Here is a 26127-nt window from a genome sequence, read left to right on the forward strand (position 1 = left end):
TATCTATAGATGTGTAGAGTTATTTTCATTCCCTGCTACATTCCATGATTAGGTTGTTAGGCATATGGATGCATGCAGTATGTTTCACGGCTGCACTGGATCCATCCGATCCATCTTGTTTCGGGAAGCTAGGCTTCTTGTACTAGGGTCAGGGCATTCTTCATGTCAGGAAGAATCTCGAGGGAGTAATCACTCCGTAGTTGGCGAGGTAAAAGCGCTTGGGCCACACTCCCATCTCAGATAGCAGATGGACAACATCCTATTACTTTGGAGACAGGTTACGTTGAAGGTCACATGACAGGAATAGATAAACTTAGCTTTTAATATATTTTCATCCTTGAGATGCGCTGTTTTATTTAATTGTATATAAGGACAATGTACTAGAATCTAATGTAAATGTATTTCATTGTAGCCGATGAATGTTTGGACCAACAACTTGGCCCTATGTGGTAATTAGTTTTGTATATATCTATCATAACTTTATGATGTGTCAATATGATTAATCATCACCATTATGATATAACTCTGAACATTCTTTGTGTATTTTAAAGATGTGAAATTGCAGATCAATACCTTAATGTTATGCTGAATTTTTGTAAAAAAGGAGTAAACGTTTTGACCTGGAGTTATGAACCAGTGAGGCCACAAACGAGGGTCTTCATCCCCATTAGATTTGAACCTTGATGACAAGGATAACAATGCAACAACTTAACCATCACAACATGCCACTATTGACTAATGTTATGCTGAATTTGCTATTAAACTAAATGTAATATTTTATTAGTTAATGGATGATGAGTGAGTCTTTGATTTTTTTTTTTACATTAGCTGTGAATGGTTCTTTTTGGCTGGGCAATTTTTTTTTGATGGGGTCAGCTTTTTGGCCGCAATTTTAATGTAGGACATGATTCCTACAAAGTTATAATACTGTATTCTGCTAATACCCTAAACCTTAATTAAAGCGCCAAAAACGTTCGAGGAGAAGCATCTAAGCGAGAGAGCAATTCTGTTGCGTAATGTTGTAAAGCGATGGGAGGAAACAAACGGGGGCGCACGCAGAGGCGGCATTTCCGACAAGGAGGAGGAGCCCGAGAGGATGTTTGGAAGAAGCCACGGCCTTCACAGTCATGGGAGCCCTTCGTCTCTCACAATTTGGATTTCGACCAGTACTACAAGGTCACCTCCTTTCTAAACACTTGATGCTTAAACACCTGTGTGTATCCTTATCTGTAAATAGTTTTTGATAGGATGCACAGTATCATATTTATGCCGCATCTCGACAAGCTAAAGAGTGTATGTTTTGTGCTTCGATAAACAATTGATGATTTATCTTCGCATTAATCTCCATAGAGTTAAGTCAAACTCAAGCGTTCTGATAGTGTGTGTTGTACTTTGATACTATTGCCACTAAGGATATTTTATGTATCCTGACTAGGAATCTATAGCCCGAAAATATACATTTTATAATTAAGTAGCGCATAACCGCATCTCCTATGTTGCATTAGGCAATCTTGAAGCAGCTTGGCTCCTGTCCATCAAAGTTTATACCATACAGGCGTTTTTGCATTCGAGATGATATAAACTAAGCTCAAGCAAGAGGGAAAAAAAAGTGTCTTATTTGACAATTAAAGAAGTATATCAAGCATAAAGGGACATGATAATCAACGCCATTGAAGGCCTTTCTACTTTCTTTAGCCACACTGACGACTTTGCAAGATAAAGAGAGAAGGTCAAGGCCTACCTGATTTATTCGAGCAAAGAAGCTGAAACAAATACTTTGGAAGCCAAGCAGGTTTAGGATTTGCTCTTCTCTTTTCCAAACGACGTTTTGATGACTGCTATTGTATTCAGTAGATTTTCTGTTGTGGCCTGTTTTTTGGCTTTGTAAATAAGACCGACATGGACAAAAGTGCTAAAGAGGCCTGGTCACATTGGCCCAATAGGTGAACCCAATGATCGCCAACTGTATTGCTCTTTTACAGAAATAATGAGAAGACAATAAACGAGGAATTCGGGAAGTAAGATGGGCAAAGAAGACTGATCACTTTGCATTTCATGGTTGACCTCTGATCTTGAATGTTCAAGACATAGGTGAAAGGCATAATGTTATTAACAGAGCTCGAGGTCTCAATGGAGTAATAATTGCCTTCGCTCAGGGATTTTCATATCAATAGGCTGTAGAGTTATCATTAGCCACAAGTAGATGCCGAGGATTGAATCACCTTCAAGGAGGCTCGGAACAGCGTTCAGAGTGCATTTCTCATAGCTACAATAAAGCCATGGTTTCCTGTTTTCTTCTCTTTATTACTTATAACTTTTAAAAATTTTTTGGTCATTTGTATAATTGTATTTGACCACTGTACAGTGCATAAACAGAGATGTAACCTGAAAATCTAACATTGTTTAATTTAGCGAGGTGTTGCTGTATCGCGTATAGCTCTTAGTAATAGCTTGCTTGCTCTGCATTGTCTATAGCTCTTTGTAATAGTTTGCTTGATCAGGAGTTGAGATGATTTAAGATGAAGCTTCCAAAAATCTTTTGCCTATAATTGATCACCTTTCCTTGTTGGCATGTCACAATATTAGAAACTTTTCCTCAATTTTGGTTCAGATGGATTACAATTCTTACATTTAACATTGATTGAAAGAAAGAGGTGCATCCAATGGTTAGCAAGTTACTAAGGAGAATAAAACTAAGGAATGCCAATTCCCATTCTGACTGTGCTTCATGCATAACATTCGGTCGTAGATTTTCAAACATGTCTGACTTGAAAGAATGTCAAAGTTTTGCTAATGGACACATAACAAAAGTGCGCCCACATTGTTGGCTTTAAAAGATGTCTTCTTTTGGAATCACTTTCTTCAGACTAAGCAAAAAGTTACCGAACAAGCTTAATACAGATAATGACAGCAGAAAAATAGCCATTTGATGATCTTGAATGAATGCAGATCACCTGGAAGGTAAACAGAGGTTGAGGAAGATACTCTGTATGTTTATCAAAGTAATCATTAGACAAAGGTGGGGAACAAAGCTACGGATGAAGAAGATGGCTTGCATAGCTAGCAATACAATATCTCTAAGTTTTACTGGTAACAACATAAGAATGGAATGTTGCATTTTAGTGACTTTTAGAGCTTTGACAGATCATCTGCATAATATATTTTGAATTTTATTGTCGCCTATAAGCACTGTAGTTTACCACAAATCATGCTTAACATGTTGCATGATTTTGTGCTCCAATTTCTCTAGAGCTTGTATAAATAGAGCCTTAGGCCCTGCACTTAGGATCTGTTGAACAATTTGATTAGCATTAGTATTCAGTCTTTGCTTTTTCTCTTATATAGGCTTGCACTTCTTTCAAGCTGAATGCTACTATGTACATCTTGAAGCATTTAATAGAATGATTAATAGATCATACAATTTAGGAGATCCATCAAATGTTAAATAATCTAGAAAGCTATATTGTGGAGCGTCAATAATTCCAGAGTAGCAATATGATAGGTGAGATTTCGGCAAAGGTAGCTACTCAATAGGATTCCCTAGAAAGAAAGTTTTTTCCCAAGGTATGAAAGAGCTTATCTAGTAATTTCAGTTCAAATTGACCGAGAATGGAATGAAATGTGCATCCTATGAAATTTCTAATGTTTCCTAGCTTTATTGGATCTTGTATTTTGGGTCATCCAAAGAGATCGAGGCTTCATATTGTAACTCCCCATCCCACTACCTCTACCAATCCACTCTTTTTTTGTCATCTTTGATTTCTGTGTTGAGTTTTTCAACTATTTTTCTTCATTTCAATTGTATTCCTACACCACCTCCTCAGCATGCTTTCCCCACCCCTTGAATATTGTAGCATTTTTTGCTTGGAACTAAAGACACCTCTATGTTACACTTGGTACTTCTTTCTTTGGTCACAAGCTCCTAGAATCTCTGTTTATAAAACCGTATGAAACAATGATCATCCAATGCTTACATGGCTAAAGAATTCATGATAGAATACATAAAAGCATTTCCTTACAGGAGCGATAACACTTCTAGTTCAGATGGTGTAAGAGCACCCCATTTTTCTTTTTGGGAGTTTTCAGTTAATGGATTAGACCAAACAATGAACATGCAACCACTTTCACTATCATAAATTTCTGCTATTAAGTTTTAACGATATGAGCAACTGCTGTTTATGAATGGGAAAATTCATGTATAATATTGCTTCTTTTAATTCGGTAAAGAATGAACATTGAAAATGTTAACACAAGTTCTTTGGAAGGAGAGATAAGTTAACAAACTGTCCCAAACAATGTTGATTTGCATTTTATATCTGTGACCATGGTGTAATCATCTATGGATTTGCTCAACTAATATGAATATGGTATTAGAGCATTTATTTTGAGCCGAAGATCTTGCAAATGCATTGCTTGTTGTCAGGAAGCTTCATTCTATTTGTTGGTGTATTTTTTTGATTATAAAATGCCTTTTTTTTTATAACAGTCTGATGTAATTGTTGATGCAAGTTTCTTCCACTACAACATACAGAATCAAATACTCAATGCTCTACAATGAAGCATTAAATACCCAATCTTCTTGAATAAAGTCATCTCTCATGCTAAACTTGCAACGTAAGATCATGAAAGGACTTCAAGATTCCATTAACCGTAGATGCTCACTCAGTGAAATGATGTGATATACTGGTAAACACTTAGGGACTTGCACTATTTCTCAAGATTTGACAACCCACTTCTAATTATATGGCTTCTCAATGTTCAATAAAAATGTTGCTTTTTAGTTTTCAACACTTGTCTTCCTAACCTACTTAAACTTGACTATTACCTTTATTCCTAAGATTGAATGCAAGGACTTGTGATTGACTTGGACTCTACTAGATGGAGCTTAATCAGCAACTCGACTCACCTAGTGAAAACTTCTAAGGTGTACTCGAATGTTTTTCATATTGACATCTCCTCTTCAATCCCATCAAATGGATACAAATTTAAGATTCAATACCAATTGACGTGAAGTACTAATACACATCGGCTTACCACGCAAGACACCCTTACAACCTGTAAGGAGCTAGTGGCCATGATTCGTTCGAGTCATGCAAATAGACAGCCACAACTACTTTCATTCAACTAAACTAAATAGACATCTCTTGTTTACAAATGAGAGGAGCAGCCCTTATATAGGGAGCTCAAATACAATGAATGACCAAGATTAAATTGGAATCAATGGCCCAATTTGAATTCTACAAACCCTAACTAGGGTTGCCATCCTATCAATCAATGAGATTCAAGTATCTCAAAACAGACCAATAGCGAAATTCCATGAAAGTAGCAACCAATCAAAAGATGCCGCAAGTATGAGGCCACTTAGAATCAAAGACCTAGACAACTAGCCAATGAGAAAATAGCCGCCACATGGGCTTAAATAAAATAATTATCCAAAATGATATCCCTTTATCTTTTCCCCTCTTTGCCAATTTGATGAATCTTGACAACACGTTGCTGACTTCATTCATTGGAGGTGTGGTTTGTAGCGAATTTTCCTCTCTTCTATATCCATTTTATTCCTTGCTGCTACCATGTGCTCTCCCAATCCGCTGTATGGTCCTCCACTGAAATCATGAGAGCCTTCAAAGATTAGAGGCATTCCAAGGTCTCCCTCCTTATGATATCATTCTCTCCACCACTAAAATATCTCAACGTTTCACTCAAAATGTCTATGTTCACACTTTCTTTTTGATCCGCTCAAATTAAACACAACCGTGATGGTACGTGAGATTTGTAATTATGTTGTTGACTAAAATACCAAGATGAGTAGTATCATCCCTTGTCTTCTCCAAAACCTCCAACTTGTAAGTCAAAGTAAAGTGCCATGCCTTTATGTTTGCTATCTCTCTTGCCTTGGTCACCTTCCCTTTCACTAATAGTCGCCTCAGTAGTATCCATCATAGCCTGTAGTTGAGGTATAATCTTTTCTTTGATAGGCTGAAATTCATACTGAAGACTAATAAAAGCATGAAATCTATCTTTGAGTGCCATGAGTGCCTGAAATTGCTCCACTAACCTTGGGAGGAATGTTAATCCTTCATGTATAGCTTCTTCTACCCAGAACCGAGTCTCTTGAAGTGTGATCCTCGCACTCTCCATACTATCAATGTCTCCCCTCTCAAGAGTGAGTGGTGGTGTAATTGTGTGCTCTATTTGCTGAATTAGTTTGTGGGCATGTAATGTCTCCTTTAGTAGGGCTGGATTTGGACAATTATTTCCTGCAAAATGAATGTTAGAATTAAACAATAACAAGACTAAATATATTATTCTATCCTCTATCCTAACCCCAACCTTAAAGACGTCTGTAGATTGGGTTCTCTAACCCTTAGTTATTTGACTATCTTCTCTAGAGTGCACTCCTTAAGGTTCACATTTGCTTATGTTGACATCATCGGAGTATTATGGCCATTATCTAATTCTCATCTGGCCATTATACAGGGTTGTACTAGCTCTCACACTAGCATGATAGCCATTCGTACAAGGATCTCACCTTCTGCACTGACACTGTGAGATTTTATACATCACTCATCTTAGCCATTCATACGAGGTCATACTAATCTCTTACATTGGCAAGATAGCCATTCATACAAGTATCGACTAACCACTCACACTGACACTATGAGATTCCATTTAACTATTCTTATACAAACGTCCTTAAACTCTACAATGGCACATAGCCATTCATATAGAGATGAGCATAGTTCCTACACTGGCACCATGGAGTTTTAATTACATAATTAGATTCATCGGAAATTACATTGCTATCTTGCAACATATCAATCAATCCCTAACATTTAATAAGGTCAATTTATCAAATCTCATATTAGTGAATGTCATCCTTAAATATTACCTTTAAATATCATGATTAATAATGTATATGTTTTCATATTTATTTAATACCTACCATATATCTATTAATATATAAGTAATGTAAAGAAGTTAAATAATTAATTATAATAATATGAAAAGAAGCTTAAATAATACACCATATAACTTCACCTTAATGAGCTCGACACTCGAAACCCCTAATCGACACTCGGTATATCTTAGCGCTTAAATTGATTATCTTTAATATCTCCTATTCCTCAACACGATTACCGATATCCCATCCATGTGGCTAACTTTTGAACTTGCAATGCTTTTCTTTGCATGCGAATCTCCTTTTCACCTATAACCATCAATCCAGTCCGTGTTGTGTTTGTTTTGTGTGAGTTCGATTTGAAGAAATGTTTTGTCTATGTTTAAAACTTTTGCTTCAATATTCCCTTCGATTATTGGTAGGTGTTCGTTAGCATTCACCTCTTTGGGTATTGGTTGCATTTTTCCTTCACACTTATTATTCCTTACTAATAAGTTGTCCCCACTTTCATATGTGGCTCGTGGCAAATAATCAAGGGGGTGCGACATTATTGCCACCTTAAATAAAAAGGTTATATAGTACATCGTAATCAATAATCATCTTTTGAATGTTATTAATTTAATATTATTGATGTTTACATTTATTTATATTAAGATATTCATTTATTAATTAAAGATATTATTATTCAGATAATATTGTTAGAAATACATTCAATATTGTCATTGGGTAATATTTACAAGTGTAGATGAATTAAAGACATTTTTATGTATAAAATTACACATATTATGAGGGTATTTATATTAGTCATATGTCCATATGGGGTTATGACAGGGCATTCCTGTAATAAGCTACCCACCTTTGATTTTCCTCCTTGTACTTGTTCTTCTTTGTGTTTTCTCTATCCACTCTCCTTTTCATGGCCTCGATAACCTCTTTGGTCTCCTCATACTCTATTTCTTTTGTAGCGGTTCCCAAATTATGCTCCACTATCTCGTAATCCTTGAGTTGCATATCGTTCTTTGGTTTGCTCACACAAAGTTATCTTTAATCACCCTTGCCATTTTCTCAGCTGGTTGAATCTTGTCCTCTTCTAATTGAATAAGATCATCAATGTTATCGATTGATCTTGTTTCCACAATGTTCTGCTCATCCTGCAAGGTAGCTCATAACCAATTTGGTGTTGCGTCCTCTTCTCATGTCTCCAAGTTGAGGAGTGACTTAGAATGCTGCCAAGATATCAGTATCTTTGGTCTGATATTCCAGAGTATAATTAGTTAATCTGTAATCTTTAACACTCGCTTTGAATCCAACACTTGCTTTAGTCTCTGTTTTTGGTGACATAAATAAATCCCTCCCTATGATTTATTGGTTAATAGCTCTTACAAGAACAGGTTGGATCTCCTTTTCCTTTTGAATTTGGACCTGGAGGATCGCTACACTTTCACTAGGTCCCTCATTGGGAGGTAGGATATGTCCATCTTGAGGAGAATTCTCAATGTCAATCATCATTTGTAGGGAAGAGCCCTCCTTCTAAGTCAGGGGTATTGGAAGGTGAACAACTTGGAGAAATCTCACTTATACTATATTTTGATTCAGAAAGAGATCTCTTGATGTACTTCCTTCCCTTTGGACTGCATAGTTTTTCCCTATCATGATGTGGTACTTTCTTTGGATGGGGGAGGTGTCTGCTTCTATCACTTTATTTGTGTCTCCTCAACTCTGATTCCTTTTTCTTTTGGAGCTTCCTTTGGTGGGACCTCTGTAATATTCTTCCTCGTCTTGGTAGGTTCCATTTGCTTCCCACTAGATGCTTGAGGATATCCGAATGATTCCTCCTCCACAATCTCCTCAACATCCTTCATCTTATCATATGTTAAACACATTTCCCTTTTTGTCAACTCTGTGATCTTTCTATCCAACCACTATTGAGTGTGGAGAAAAACAGGGATCATCAAGGTTTCCAAGCTAATATCTTTTTCCTTCTCCTAATCGATTGCTTCTAGTTCATGGTTTGTGGTGGTATTGAGGTCACCTCTAACTACCTTGCCATTATCTTCTAACTGATTTGGAATTGTCGCCCATTTATACCTTCTAATCTCATCTATTGTCTACCTTGAAAAGGTTAATCTTCCTTACCTCAAAATCATCATTTGCATTGGCCCAATAATCCTCTAGGTGTGGGATGTGGATGTTTCTTTTTTCGTATGCATTCTTGATCTTCCTTATGGGATCAAAATTCCGCCTCGATTCATACAATCCTAGCTTCTTCCAAGGAAGGACACACCTTACCATTTGCACCTTTGACATCCTTTGAGTTCTTAGTTTCCATTGGCGATCTCAATTGATGATCAATGTGATTTTGGCCCATGCAAACATTACTTCCCTTGAGATAATCTTGTCTATGAAGTGAAACATCCAAGGCTGAAAAACACCACCCGGTGGCTCTCCCATCACCCTATTTAGCATGACAATAAGGTCGCCAATATCTTGTTTGAAATCTGATATAGTTAAGTTGTCCAACTTTAGGATCTTAGAGTAGTGATTTCATGACTCAACCATCCACTCATTGTTCATCTTCTTTACACATGCATCTACCTGATCCTTATAATACTTTTTCTGCCTCCTCTTTAGTGATGTAGATTCCTCCTTCATGAGGTGGTATATCAAATGCCCATTGGATAGCCCTTATTGAAAGGGAAGTTATAGGCTTTCCTCTCCTTCACACTCCACTGTCTTCTTTTGAGCATTGTAATGTTTTGCACACTTGAGGACTTATTGAGGGCATTGCATGCTCAGAGGGAAATGGCAACATTAACTACCCCATTTGTCACCATCAACTTTGCTATCCTTGAATTTGTTTCCTTTGTCATCCTTTGCCTCATTTGAACCATATCAATGGGTCCCAAGTTCGTATCTACGATCTTCTTATGTTTGGGAGTGAAAAGTGATTTCAACCCCATTTCCTCTGTATCTCTCTTGATTTAAGCTTGCTTTGCCTTCTTCGAGCCCCCAACTATTGCTCCAACTACTGCCATCTAGGTGCCATGTGGCATGTTTCGATTGGTCCACAGATCTGTCACATCACTTCTGGGCCTACTGCCACTTGTCGCAGTTTCATTGGGTTGCTTTATCACTTTGGTTATCTTTTGACAAACTTTTCGTGGTGACTAAGCGATGACCACTCATCTACTACGTGTCGGCATGTTGCATGCCTAGTCATCACCTTGCCATGTCATCGTGATTGTGTGATGGGACCGCTCATCTACTACGTGTCAGCTCGTCACATGCCTAGTCATCACCTTGCCACGTCATCGTGATTGTGCGATGGCCTAACATGTGTCACCTCAATCCACCTCATTGCCTCAATTTGTATGCCACGTCACTTTGCCACATCAGTACCCCAGACACATGTCATCTTGTTGCTTTGTGCCTGCCATGACAATGTTTTCCATCAGTCTTTTAGAATATATATTTTTTGATTAGGATTTGAACTCGAATTGAAAAGCTAGGGTTGTTCTTTATATTTTAGTGAATTTTATCACATTAGTTTTGAAAAGAACTTAATAAATTTATTCTGGTTAAAAAGAAATCAAAAAGTTCTAATGCTTCATTTTTATTATTAAATATGTAAAATTCATTTTTTAAATTATAATCCACTAGCTTTTAAAATAAAAATAAAATAAAGAGTTCCAATAAAATTTTAATCACCTTAAATTTAATTTATCACCTAACTTCAACCTTAATCTCCTTTGATAATATTTTGATTAAAAAGAGAGAAAATTAGGATTGAAAAAAATATCACGACACATCATTTTGCTCCTTAATACTTGGTTCAATTTAAATGGCCCCCAAAAAAGTTAATTTATTCCTCCCTCAAAGGAAATTATTTCAACCTCCCTCCAAATGAAGATTATTTTAACTCAAATGATTTTTTTCACTCAAATGAAAAATACTTCATTCAAATGTAAAAAACTAGCTCACTCAAAAGATAATTATTTCACTCAAATGAAAAATATTTCACTCAATTGAAAAAATTATTTCATTCACTTTGGAATTAACACACAATTAATCCTCACCACCCCTTCGTATCAAGTTTGAATAATGCTGCAATACTTGCTTCCGAGCTTTTAGAAAATAAAAAATGCACTTAAACACTGACAAGGTTTGCAAGTCATGAGTGGAGGTAATATTTTGGCTTGGAGTTGAAATAAACCCTGGTATGCTCCTTATATAGGTGGGAAAAAAATTAAATAATCCTTAGCAAGAGTCCGACTTGGCATTTAGTCGGGCCAATCAAAATTTAGCTGCATTAATTTCCATCACCTATATAGGCTGGCTCAAATTAGGGGTTCAAGATATATTTCAAAAAAATCACACGCACTCCCTCCAAACTCGATGTCATTTGTTTAGGGCTCAAGCAATAAAAAAAATGCAGCGGAATTTGGCCGTCCAAGGGGATAAATTCCTCTTTGGACTGCGGGGTCGAACAAGTGAGAGGATAAAATACTCTCGATAGTGTGGGATCCAACAAGTGAGAGGATAAAATCCTCTACCCACAACAAAATCTGACAGGTGAGAGGATTGTATTTCCATTGATTTTATTACGGGCTTGCCTAAGGCCTAGGACATAGACTGTATCTATGTTATGGTTCATAGGTTCACAGAGTTTTCTCATTGTTTTCCGATTTCAATCGCATACACAACAACATCGATCGTTGATTTATTCTTTATAGAGATATTTTGGCTTCACATATTGTTAGGGAGCATATGAGTGATTGAAACAACAAATATATGAGCCACCTCTAGTAGGACTTATTTAGACTTAGTGCGACAAATGTTACTTTGAGTGTGAGCTATTGACTGCAAATGGATGGTAGATAGGGATTGTTAATAAGTGGGTTGAAAGATATCTCTAGAATTACATTTTAGGGCAGTTGAAGGCATGGGTTAAGTGGATGCATTTGTGTGAGTACTGCTATGACACAATTTATCATGTCTTTACAAATGCCATCTTTTATGGCCCTCTATGGGTATGAGACATCGAGTTTCTTTGTTTGTTGCTTGGGATAGTAGAGTGCCTAGTATCAGGGACCCATTTTAGGAGAGTTTGGACATGGTGAGGTCTTTGAAGGAAAGTATTCAGGGTACAAAATTAGTAGAAGCAATACCAACCAGCAAAGGGTTGAGCATTCATTTGAGGTGGATGACATGATGCATTTGATGTTGTAGCCATATCGTTAGTCCACATTCAAGAATATGGGAGTTGAGAAGTTGAAGTCATGATAATATGGACCATTAAGAATCTCCAAGAAGATTGGAGAGGTGGCTTATAAGTTGAATTTGCCGATAGAGAGCCGGGTGCACAATGTATTTCATGTGTAACACCTCAAGAAGGCATTAGGACACAAATTGGTTTCCTCCACATTTTTACCTCCCGTAGATGAAGAGGGGAAATTGATTCTCATCCTTGAGGCTATTATTGACACCAAATAGTGTAGATTAAGTAGGAGAATTATTATGGAGTGCTTGGTGAAGTGGAAGGATTTGTTGTCAGAGGATGTTGCGGGGGAGAGTGAGAAAAATTACAACATTATGAGTTGGCAATGCTTGAGGGCAACTTTCTTAGGGAGGGTGGATTGTAATGTCCCATTCCTAAGCACTTCCTATTTATAGGCTTATAGCAATGTTAGTCTATCATTAGTAGTTCTTGTAGACCAACAAAGTGGATAGGAAATCTGTCTAGGGACAAGCGAACCTTGTAGGGGATCACTTGTTGCATTTAAGGAGTTTAGAGCCAATTCCCTATATTTTAGGAGTTACTACTATTTTTAGGCATCACTGGTGGGCCATATGATTAGCATCCGTTGTCAGTTTTATTTGCTAGGAAGGATTATGAATGAATATTTAAATATTAAAGTTAATAGGAGGTTGACTTTGATTTTGTATAGAAGTAAATTATTGCTACTCTATTATAAATTGACTTTATGAATAAATTATAAAGTTACTTTGTAATAAAATAATAAAATGACTTTATAAATTCACTTAACAATTTTCCTAGGTGGACTCCCATGTGCAGGTGATAAAATAAAAATAAAAAGGTGCAATAAATTGCCAAAATGACCTAAAATTGACATGGGTTTTAAATTGTCAATTATAATAAACAAGTTTGCATATCCTTGAGCACTTGCAACCAATATATATGCTTTGTGTCTATAGTACTCCTTTTGTTGTCATTGCTTCCAGTGCAGATTTAGAGTGCAATGGATGTTTTTAAAAGTTTGTCCAAAAGTATTCTACTCACATGTAATGTGCCCTTCTAATTGAGTCAACAAATGTGGGACTACAAGGGTTGATTGCTAAAGAAGTATATACCAGCGAGGATAGGACAAATACTCTTGACATTATTCATGCTCTGGGAGATCATAGGTTCCCTAGGGAAAACTTATTTCTATTTAGTAGGGGCTTTCAAATGGCTAACACAGACAAAACTAGGATTTGGTTATGAGTCAGCTTTTCATAGTGCTTTATCTTCCATGGAGAACTTATTCCTAATTCTTAGCGGCTTTAATCTAGCTTACACGAACATAATTACGTCATGCATCCAATCATTGGATTCAAGTTTGAGTCAGCTAGCTATGTTAATGCTCCATCTCTGTCATTTTGGTGAGTGGTTCTCAAGCTATATGATTTATTTACAAATGAAGGGTGGCTACTTGGGAAATTTGATAGTAGTACACTAGCATCATGATATTTGATACTTGATTAAGTAATATCAATGACATATTGACTTTAAATGTTCAGTATGACACTTGGGCCATGCTTCTACAGTCAGAAGCATGCCAACAAACAAATAGAAGCCACCCAATCTAGCGGCATTCATTCCATCCTTTCAAAAAGTTTCAGGCCTCATGAGAATGATTACATTCAGCATAACTCATCTACTGATTCAAGGACAAAAACTCTTGGATTTAGAGATCAACGAACAAAATTCTTCTAGTTTCATGTGTTTAATCTCATCTAGAAATTGCGTCAAACCCAAAAGAATTCTCTTCCAGTGGTAGTTTGCTTTGTGGTTGGTGCAAGAATTAAAAGGTAATTTGTGCACCATTTCCAATGTTCAGGGAAAAAATGATTTTGGAGAGTTTGGCTTGGGAGCTAAAGCAAGAGTTTGATACATAAGCTTTTGGAGAAGAAATACTTCACTAGAATGGATATCCATGGGAGTGAAAGATCTCTCTAGTGTGCTTATTTGGTGAGCTCCTACATTACCACCTTTGTGCTAGAAAATCTTGAATTGGAATTGGGTTCTAGTCCAATTTGGATTCACGAATTGATTCATCCCAAATTTAGATAGGGTCCATATTTGTTCCTGTGGGTCTGTCTGGATCCGTGGATCTAGACAAAACCACATGGTCAAATATCAACCTTGTCCAAACTCAGAGTGAATCATGCAAGAATCCACACAAAGTTGGAGGAATACCATGCGAATCTGTGTGGATCCCTAGTGATCCGCGGGCCAAACTTGATGAAAATTTATGTTTTTTTTTTTTTTTTTTTGTCTCTCAAACCCTAAAACAACCCTTATTAATGCCGATAGGCATTCTACAATGGCAGCATAGGTGGAGTGGGATAGTGTGAGCATGTTAATGTAAACTTTTATTCTTCTAGGTTAAATTTGACAACCATCTACATGTCAAAAGTTTAAATCTTATTATAAATAGAATATACTTTTAAAATTAATTTAATAGATGACATAAAATATTTGTTTAAATTATAATATTTGGAGATATAAATCATCCATTTTTTAAGAAATAAAAATAAAAATATTAAGTTAGTAAAGAACTAAATAAATGGAGATAAAGGAAATATAAATAATTTTAGATGTAGTGAATTAAATTATATTTATTTTGTTGTGGATATCTATCGGCATTTCTGTAGATAGATTTATTTAAGATATCTATACTAGTATAGAGTAAACAAACACATTTCATCTCTCATTTGCTGTCTCATTTTGATCCAATTTTTTTGTTTTTGATAATTCATTTGATGATTGATGAACACTTTCATAATTAATGAATATTGAATCATGTTCCCAACTTTAACGAACTGTATATTAAATTTTCATTTTGTAATTTAGTATTTCAATGTGATTCTTTTTTTGAACATAGACCAATGATCAAGTATTTCAATTTTTAATCATAATGTTTATCTTTGAGATATAGCATTGATCAATGATCAAGCATCATAGATTCATACTATGAAATGATTTAGTTTTACAATTATGTATATTTTTCATATATATATATATATATATATATAGACACACACAAGAACCCATGCGAATCATCATGGGAAAATAAAATTTTGCGAATCCACAAACTGGGTTCTCGTATGTGAACCTGTCCCCAAACCCAAATCAGCAACTTAGGTGATCTCATTTTAGGGTTTGCAGGAAAGCTTAATTGAATTAATCAAGAGGAGCGGCAGTGTTTTTGAAGCAGATTTGAAAGTAATGAACAATTGCAAGTCTCAGTTGATTGGAGGCCTTATCATTCACTTCCCTAGTTGTACCATTACTAGTGCAGGCTGTACCACTATAGAGGGTTTAGCGTGAGTTTCATGGGGAATTCAGAGGTTAGATTTTGATAAGAGATTCTTGGCAGGTTAGTGACAGTAATTTGCAAATTCTTTAAGATCTAGCCCAGCTGTACAGATTTATTACAGCAGCCATATTTCCTCCATCATTCCTATGTACTGCTTGGCTAGGCGTGTGAACTGGGTATGCTCAATATAGCAAATTAATGCAATTAAATTCTTGATCTTATGGAAATAGAAGTTGTTTTTCCTCTTTTGTTTTTTTGCATTACATTCAATAATTGCAAAATATATAAAAGGTAAAATCAGAAAACTGCAAAAAAATGAAAATCAGAAAATTATATAATTAGATTAGAGTGGGATATCTCATTTTATGACCAGGTTTTAGCACCTTAACCCTTGCAAACTATATCTTCTCATTGAAAGTACCGTTTTAAATAATCAAATATAAGCTGTGATGGAAAAATTTAAAAGTTAATTTTTAACAACTTTACTAATTTAAAATAATTTTCCCTTTTCCAATGCCAACTACCTTACGATTTTCCTTTGAAAATAAGGTAATGGCTACACATGTAGTGTCCCTGAATTGGGTATACCTGACTCCTGACCCAAGGTGACAATTCCACATTGAAATTTGTGTACAAATAGTATTCTATAATTAAATATATGATACCTATTGAATCTTTAAACTGAATAAGGAAATAAATTTTATCAAAACTCATGTGGATCTAATTATATTTTTATTTCCAATAATCAACCATAGTAGGGGTTGAAGAGGACAGCATAATAGGGTGCCCAAAACATTTGTTACAACTAAGCCCAAGGGGGTGATACAACACTCCTTGGCCCACATGTGGTAGGAATCTCATCCATCCAATATAGGGTGGTCTACTTAGAAAGGTAGCCCATCTCTGCCCTCCCTATTCATGTCTCCTTATTAACCCACATATGATTGCTTCCATTCTTTAGTAAATCTCTAACAACCAAGCATCATAGAGATCGAAAGAAAACAATAATAGTAGTAGGGTTTCTAGAACATTCGCCTTAACTAAGCTCAAAGGCCTGATACAACACGTCTCGGTCCTCAAGTGGCTGGAACCTTGTCCATCCAACATGAGGAGGCATACTTAGAAGAGGAACCTGTCTTTGCCTTCCCTACTTGTATTTCCTTAGTAACCTCTACAAATTGTTTTGTAGGAAAATAAGTAATTTTAATAAATACATTAAGAATCTAGATTGATTAGCATTTCACATTAGTAACTATACCAAAATACAGAAGAGATCATGTGTTAAACAACATCATCACAATGCATACTTCAATACTTGTTAATAACAAGTTTGTTGTTTCGTTAATGTGGAATTCTTACATCAGGTCTCATATAACCTGGTTGTATGATTTGAGGTATTGCCAAATGATGCTTAAATGATTGTTGTTGTTCTTTCGTATTTTTAATTCAATATAATGTGTATATCTTAATGAGATCACTTATCTCATTCTAATATATGCAAGAGGTGCACTTTCACCAAGGGACACCATTGATAAAATTATATAAATATATAATATCAACATATTATAAATAATCATATTCACCAATATAATAATATTATCACAATTATTATATTGTTAATATAATGTAATAATTATTATATGGTCATATAACATAATTATATAATGTAATTATACAATATAATTATATTTTATGACTACATAATAATTATATAATGTAATTATACAATATAATTATATCATCTCATAATAATATAATAATCACAACCTTTGTGATAGCTAGGTTGGCTTGTGGATTCCAACTACAACTCCAATAAAATCAACACTCCCTCTTAGTGAGGTAATAATCCATTTAGGTTGTGTTACAATGACTATCCTTAAATGGGTAGATTAAATAGATTCTTTAATAATGGAGAGATATTGGATAAGTCATAGTAAAATAATTGATTAAATTAATAAATTTTTAATTAATTTATAATGTCTCAAATAATACTTTGTAATCTTTGAGACATCATTGTGAATCATATACGTAAGCCTCTTGAAGCTAACCTTCAACATTCCCTCTTATTAGCTAGGGAGGCTTTCATATAAGGTTGAATCATAATGACTACATCATTATGGTTCACCATAAACGTCACAATGAATTTTATGTTCTCGGATATCACCTCATGTGATATTGAACACTACATTTTCGAATATCACTTTTAATTGATATTGAACATTAGATATCATTATGACATGTTTTTCGGATATCACTATGTGATATTGAACGTTAGATATCTATAATTATGTTATGTTCTTCGAATATTGCCTCATGTGATAGTGAACATTATGTTCTTGGATATCACCTCACGTGGTCATGAACATTAGATATCTATCATTATGGCATGCTCCTCAGATATCACACTCTGTGATATTGAACATTTTATATCTATAATTACGCCATGTTCTTTGGATATCACCTCATGTGATATTGAACATTAAATATCTGTTATGTTCTTCGGATACCACTTTATGTGAAAATTGAACATTAGATATATGCCATAATGTTAAGTTCCTCGGATACCACCTCAAGTGATATTGAACAATAGATATTCACCATTATGTTAAGTTCCTCGGATACCACCTCAAGTGACATTGAACAATAGATATCTACCATTATGTTATGTTCTTTGGTTACCACCTCAAGTGATATTGAATATTTATGTCATGTTCTTCGGATTCCACCTCATGTGATATTGAACATTAGATATTTAGCAAAATGAAAAATCAATAAATCTTCATTCTAAGATTGTCACCTCACAATGAGGATTACAGTGTACAAGTGTCTTATCATTGTGAGATCGTCACCTCACAAAGATAATCATATCACAGGTACAAGGAAATCACCATAGACCCTCTCATGTGTTTTATCATGATGTCACACACATGACATCCACCATGAACCATCTCAAATGGTGGGTTCATCATGACTGCTCCCTTGAATGGAAACATAGATAAATGCTTATCACAGAATCACTCAATGTGATGTCATCATATGGCGTTCACCATGGTTACTCGTAGAGGGTAGAGAAAGAGGGCTTGTACCTTAGACTTCCCATCACAGAGAAGAACTCTTTAAGTAGATCTTCATGATGGTATGGCTTCAACTTTATGATATTCTCGTCCTAGGTTGCTTTTGATGCAATGTTAGACTCCCTATGAATCTGATACCAACCTTTTGACCTCCTCGTTCAAGGTTCTTTGTGATGAATTTTAAGACTCCCTCTAAATGTTAATTCTTCCTTTTTGAAGAAGCTGATCAGATATGTGCCACCAATAAAACCTCACGACAACAAATTAGGTCTTTATTCTTCAACCTACATGACTTGCATACAAGGTGCATCGAGCCCTTCTCTTGAATGCTTGTCGATCCAAGAAGTATCTATCTATCCAGGAATATCACAACCTAGATGTCCACATAAAGGCCTTCTAGCTTACACATATGTAACTTCATCTCATGACTCATAGTCCTCTGATTGCTACCTTTTCTAGATTAATAGAGAAATCATCTTCATGTGGTCTAGTCCCTCTAAATATATATGACCAAGATTCGTGGTAGTCAGCTTGAACTAGATCCTCTAGTTGTTGCCTTTATCACAAAAGCATACATGGTCATTGCCATGGAAGATATCTTTTTCATCGTCTAAGATATCTTTCTTATCATCTAAGGTATCTTGTCTTGACTTGCATAAATGCCTTGGTGTCATTTCCAATGCACCATTCTTCTTTTCCTGCAAGAAAATCCTCAAGGACCAAAGAAAGATCAAGAGCTTAACAAGGCAAATGACTCTTAAAATACATGTAGGGATGTGGATAAGAGACTGACTAAAAAATAAATATAAAACATAGTACTCAAGAGAGAATACTTATCTACTACTTGGATATCATTGTAATTTTTCTTACTTGGGAGCTGTTTTATTTTAATTTGTTTATTCTTGATCTCTATTTTTTATTTGATGCCTTGATCTTCAAGTATCATTTGTTGATGTTTTGAGAGAGATAAACTCTCTCTCTCTCTCTCTCAACCATTATCTTTCAAATCGGCTTCAATAAATATGTATATAGGTGCAGCTCTCCTATTCCATTGTGTAGAGTGGTAGAGAGGAATTCCCAATTCATGTGATCAATATTATTATATTTTATTATCATATGTTTGATGATGCCCTATCGTCTAGTCTCAAGAATTGTGTTAGGTGCTTGCAATCCTACTTAAACATCACCGTGTATACACTCTAGATCAGCTATACTTGAGATCATATGGAGTGATATGAGCATACTGACCTTTTACAGGCCTCTTCCATCTTGATTCTCCTATTCAAGGAATTTTGATGACTTCACTATCATCTTGAATATATACAATCGTATATGCTGATGTAGCTTGCCAATAAGTAAATTGTAGTTCTCCATAGATTCCAATCAATATCCCAAAGCTCCTGTATTGATTTCTATATGGATGCAATTTGTATTGGATGAAGTGGAAACCTCAACTATATATTATACCTGCTGATCTTCAAAGTTGACCCAATTAATATTTCCCAAAATAGTCGAATGGCGTAGGATGTTGCTTTCTATTAGCACAAATATCCAATGTTGAGTCCAAAACTAATACGCAAATTGGGTATCTAATGGCGATGGCGGTGGCATAGTCACCAACATGACCTGATCATTCGTTGACACGTGGGCCTCTTGTTCCATGCGACTCATTTTATGCTCACCAAAGATCATGGAGTAAACTTTCGACAAGGAAAAGGCATCCCTTGGATATGATTGCAATCCTTCAGTTCCATATTCGTCTTATTTAATGCAAACCTCTTCTCTCTGTGTGAGACAATGCTAAGTTGTTGATTAAACTTAATTCTTTTTGTTTTCTTCCCCTAATTGCACAATACTGAGAAAGAAGGAAACACTAATATGTATCTTGTTCCTTATGATGTTTCTCAACTCCAAGAAGCGTTTCTCTCCTTATAGTCACTTGATGATGAGTTGGCTCTTGTATCACAAATTGTTCTTCCTTATTTTCTCTTGGTGTGTTTGATGATGTCCTCATTTTTTAGTTGTTGGTCTTTCAATTGGTAGAGACAAGTTAAGTCCTTATTGAGTACACTTCTATCCTCATATGTTGCTCCTCTTTATTTACTATGTTTGATTTTTATAATGTTGAGTGGAATGTTTACCATAAAGTCTGAATGATTTAATTCCTTTCTTGTGCTTTTGGTAAACCATATATCGCATAAATGAACTAATCAAACCATTGCCTCCTTATTTGGTATTATACCTGTTGCCAAAGAATCTTCATGCTGGGTGACTAAGACTCTTCTTAGTTGACACTAGTATGTATTTGTTTGTCTTCAATCGTAAGTTGTAGGGATCGATGATTTGGTCTGGATCTGACGTGACATTTACATAAGACATTCGTTGATTGGTGCTGCGTCTTCCTCCTGCGTTACTGCAGTTTTATCATGCCATCTGAGAAATTGACCTCATATCTGAATCAAATATTATGATCTTCTGAAGTTGATTCTAGTTGTGTTGTGATATATAATATTTTTTTGTTCATATGGCTTCAAAGCTTGAGTCTGCATGCTAGACTCTACACAAGCAATACAATTATTGTGGAGCCCCATGCCATGCTGCATTAGATGGAATGGTCAAATAGCCCATTATTATTCTCCAGTTAGGAAAAAATATTAATTTAAATTTATTTTTCAACATATGCAGCGAAATGACCTGCTCTGATACCATGTTGTTCTTTTGCATTTATAATTCAATATAATGTTTATACTTTAATGAGATCACTTGTCTCATTATAATATATGCAAGAGGTGCCCTTTTACCAAGACACCATTAATATAATTATATATTGAATAATTTATATAAATATATAATATCAAATATTATCTATAGTTATATATATCAATATAATAATATTATCACAATTAGTATATTATTAATATGATATAATAATTATTATAGAATCATATGACATAATAATTATGTAATATACAATATAATTATATCATCTCATAATAATATAAATGATCACAACCTTTGTGATATCTAGGTTGGCTTGTGGATTCCGACCAGAACTACAATAAAATCAATAATTGTTTATTAGATAATCGATGAGTGATGATGTAATGAAATATGGTTTGATACATTGGTGAATGATAGTTGAATGAATACCGATATAATAAAGATATGATTGCCAAATTTTTTGTTTCCTTGATCCTAAATGAAGTGATGGTTGATTTGGATTTGATGATTGTTTGCTTGATCTTGCTGATTGATTGTTTGCTTGATTTCTTGAGGGATTAATGGTTGATAGTCATCCTTCAATGCTTGGAGTGAATTCTCCTTTATTGGTGAAAGGGTCACCACCTTTCTTAGAAGTAGTCACCACTTTTTATTAATGCCTCTGAGAATAATATATTATTCCCCAGATTGATCTCCCTTGCATGTCGTCCTCAAATGAAACCTTCTCTTCATATCTTTCAACATGAGGGAGAGTCACAACCTTTTACAATCAACACCCTTTGAAAGAGTCACAATTCTTTATGAAAAACTCGGACTCGGCAATGACTTGGCTGCCCCATAACTTTTAAAAACTTGGGGTTCACCAAAAATCTGGGGAATATTTTTGGCAATAACTCAGCAATATTGAACATTTTTAAATACATAAATTAAAAATATTCTTCAGCATGACATATGTTACTAATTTCACTAATTATTATCATAGATATAAAGTTTAGAGTTTATATGACAAGAGCTCAATAACTAGTGGGGGTTTGGGAGTTGAGGGGCAGTGATGTAAGTTGCACAAGGTGGTAGATTTGAGGAAAACCCAAATAATTTTTAGAGAAAATGAGAAAAGAGAGTGAACATCATCATCAATTGAAATCATTTTTTTTTGATGGGTAATGGGCCGAAGCCAAGATTAATTATTGTTATTATTTGTTGAAATTAATTATTATTATTTCTTAAGCCCAAGTAGAGTCGAACCAAAGACCTCCCACCTCACAACATACCATTGTGCTATAGGCTATTGCCTTAAAATCATGTTTTTTTAACTAAAGTAAAAAAAACTAAATTTATTAATTTGGATGAGTTTTTCAAGGAAAATTTGTGTTTTTGTGTATTTACTGGGGAGTTTTCAAGCAAACATTATTGCAAGTTTTACAGAATCTCGTTGTTTAGTTATTGGGCAAGTGACTTGCCTCACAAATTAGTTTGCAAGGACTTGGCAAGTTTTGCAGCTATGCTGTAGCCTACCCTATACTCGTGTTCAAAGTAGTGTAACAAAATGTACAACTTGCTGGTATACACCCATTTACCTCTCTTACATCACCTTCCTTTCTCACCTACAGGTTGCTCAAATGCTTTACCACCCTTAAATCTCTCCTTTTGTTCAAGCAGGTTGCACGTTAACCTGTAGAACCCCAGAAAAAATCTTGAAAATCCTACTAAAGATCCTAAGGAGAACAATTTTCTGATCAAAGCTTCTGTAAATCATCACTCGAAGCATCCTAGGTGTGTCTAAGTAGCTGGAGGAAAAGACCACTTCTGGTTCGGGAAAATTCTTATGCTTTATTGGTTGATTGCATTTGGCAGCAACATTACTACCTTAAAATCCTTCAACATGTGCAAAAACTGAAAAGGATTGCCTGCTTGGTTAGGACCAGAAGTTTAACTTTCATGTCAGTAGTATGGAGGCCCCAGAGCAACTCACTGAAAAGAAAGAAAAAGATATTTTGAGGCTATTTACCAAACACACAAGCCAACAAAAAGCATGTTACACCTGGTACAAGTTGTGGGGAGTACAATTGGAAGTGGAATTAAGACCCACCTACTCTTTATAAGCCTACTCTGCTCACATGACTACTTATGTGCCTTTCCTGAAAAAGGATATAACTGCTGCGGGAAGCCTTTAGAAGGTCCTATTTGCAAGACGATTAAACCTTAAACGGTTTTCTGCTAACTCAATCCTCATTTCAAACGAATCACATTTAAGGATGCACATTTTGTATCTGTTTTGGAGACTCTGATATTACTCCTATACTGCCTTTTGCTGTTCCAAGCATTTTTTGTTTGAAGTTGGTTGTATCTTGGCATGCTATTGTTTCTCAACAAGTTATCAAATGCACCAGCCTACATGAGTTATGTATTTGTTCATATCTCTATATTTGTCAAGTGTTTCAAGCACAGCCCAAAAACTTGGACTTGGCAAAAACATAGCAGCCTAAATTATGATTCATACTCAATACACTGCAAATAACATAGTTACATAAATATTGAATTTGCAAAACAAACATAAATAGTGCATGATACACATGAAGAATGAGTTCAAAGAACATACAAGTCTATTTTGATCATAGTAACAATAATCAGAAGCAGGAGTCACTCGGCAAACAAAAAATATAATTTATAAATGAAGTTTAACTGCTCGTGTTTTAATTGGGAGACTAAAAGTTTCCAAAAAAGGGTTTGCACTCTTATTGTTAGTTCAAAGGGAAAAAACCAAACTTTTCCATTTAGTGGAGGCCAAAATGACTTTTGTGTTTTTTCTTCCTAAAACTGAGTAGGGGTTAGAGGTTGGCAGCCTCCAGCAGAGTTAAGGTGTATCACCCTCACGGGGATTGGGGTTTGTATCTCCCATGTTTTATGTTACCATGCATCTGCCTCGAGGCCCAGTTTAAGGCCTTTGAAGCTGAAGGAACCTTAATGGCGTGTGACATTCTTTATTACTTTATTGTTTTTACCAACCACTGATACCAGATAATTGCTTGGCAGTTAATTCATGCAACTGCAATCATAATTACTAAAGATGAAAATCACAAAAAATCAGGTTTTCTGTTTTATCAAGGATCTATAATTTTTCTTTTTGGCAGCTGTCTGCAGAGAAAACTTGCAAGTTGTAGGTAAGTCTCATTAACTCTTGAAAAATGTGCAAGCCTTTTGCAGGTCTTGGCTTAGAATTTATTGGGCCTGCAAATTTACTTGTAAGTTAGGCAAGATATTGCTAAATTTGGAAACTATGGTTTCAAGTGCTGTTACTCTGATATCAAATCATTTTTTTGCTGGGACTGTTCTTTGTGCTTTGACATTTAGCAAACAGAAATTAATGCATCGAAAATACAATCCCAGAAAATTTGAATCAAAGCTTTCTGTATCCCATAGTTACAAATCTAAGATACCAGTTTGGTTTGGGTATGTTGCTATGACAGAACATCTCTGAAATTGGGTTTATTTTGGCATGTCCGTGTAAATATTGTAAGTACATTTTGCAGTTAAAAAACAGGAATTGAGTTCAGAACACCAAATAGCATGCATATGATTAAAAAACAACCATACTAATTAAAATACTACCATGACATCAATTTTCAAATTCAAATGTCATTGATAGATATATATTGTTAAATATTAAAAAATCTCTTGTTTTGGTACGTCTGCATAAATATTGTAAATATATACATTTTGCAGTTGAAAATCTGTAATTGAGTTCAGAGCACCAAATAGCATGCATATGATTAAGAAAACAACCATAATAATTAAAATACTACTATAATATCATTTCTCAAACTCAAATGTCATTGATAGGTATTTAGTGTTGAATATTAAAAATTTAAAATAATAAAATCAGCAGTAAGCATTAATTGTGTCTCCATAGAAACCTTGTAACCTTTAATCATCAATCTTCAATTCTATTTGTACAATGACAAGCAACATGGAAAGTTCAGCATGTCTATTTGATTTGTCCCTTATTTTCAAAATGAGGTAAAATAAGTTTGCTTTTGTATTTCAATGTGTTCAAGAGTTGGGGTTGAATTTTTTAGTTAGAGCAATCAATTTATGAAGCCAAAAAAAGAACGAAAAGGAATAAAAAAGAAGTTTTAGGGTACTGGGTTTAGCTTTGATTTCTTCGGGTGTGCTTTGTAGTGTACCTGGATGAACCTGAGTATGATATGTAGGACCCTTTTGATATTCATTGGGCACTCAGACCTATTTTGGTTTCTGAGTGAATTGGTAACAAAATTAGGAAGTAATGTATTGTTTTTGTGAGCAGTCCCATCAAGATAAACATACAACGAAACCTTGTACATTTTATAAGCCATCTAGGTGGCTTATGAAGTGCATATAAGTGCTAAAATGAAGACCAAATATTTAAATATAGCTCGATCAGATAATTTTCAAACTTAAGTGATATTTTATTGCAAAAGAAGGCAATAATTTCACAAAAATAATTTAAAGACAGTTTGGTCATTCTGTGAATAACGAAGATGCACAGCTGGAAATGATTCTCTTCTTGTTAACTTTGTTCTATTATCATGCTTTTCAGTAATAAAAGGACATTTTTAGGAACTAAATGAACCATTTTCTTTAGTTGTTACATATAAACAAAAGATTTCTTACCTTTTCAATTATTGGATATTTGAAATTTGTTTATCAAAGCACATTAATCCCTTTTAATGGTTTGTTCTCTCTCTCTCTTATATTTTCATATGGATGCTCTCTATACATGTATGCTGGTATGTGTTTATCCAAAAGTATAACCTATATTATGTATTAAGCTAATCTTTGAAACTGT

At 34.9% G+C, this 26127-nt stretch overlaps 1 protein-coding gene across 1 annotated transcript in view; it reads left to right on the plus strand.

Moving 5' to 3' along the window:
• The first annotated feature begins 1018 nt into the window (after positions 1–1018).
• Positions 1019–26127, plus strand: part of LOC149552335 (S-adenosyl-L-methionine-dependent methyltransferases superfamily protein) — a 177915-nt gene continuing 152806 nt past the window's right edge. Inside the window, exon 1 of the mRNA XM_089787871.1 lies at positions 1019–1176. Coding sequence (XP_089643997.1) covers positions 1030–1176 — 147 coding nt within the window. The 5' untranslated portion in view covers positions 1019–1029. The remainder of the gene's footprint in view (positions 1177–26127) is intronic.

Source organism: Cupressus sempervirens, chromosome 6 (assembly GCF_028749045.1).
Source record: "Cupressus sempervirens isolate cs-2001-9-10 chromosome 6, ASM2874904v1, whole genome shotgun sequence".
Classification (NCBI taxonomy): Eukaryota; Viridiplantae; Streptophyta; class Pinopsida; order Cupressales; family Cupressaceae; genus Cupressus; species Cupressus sempervirens.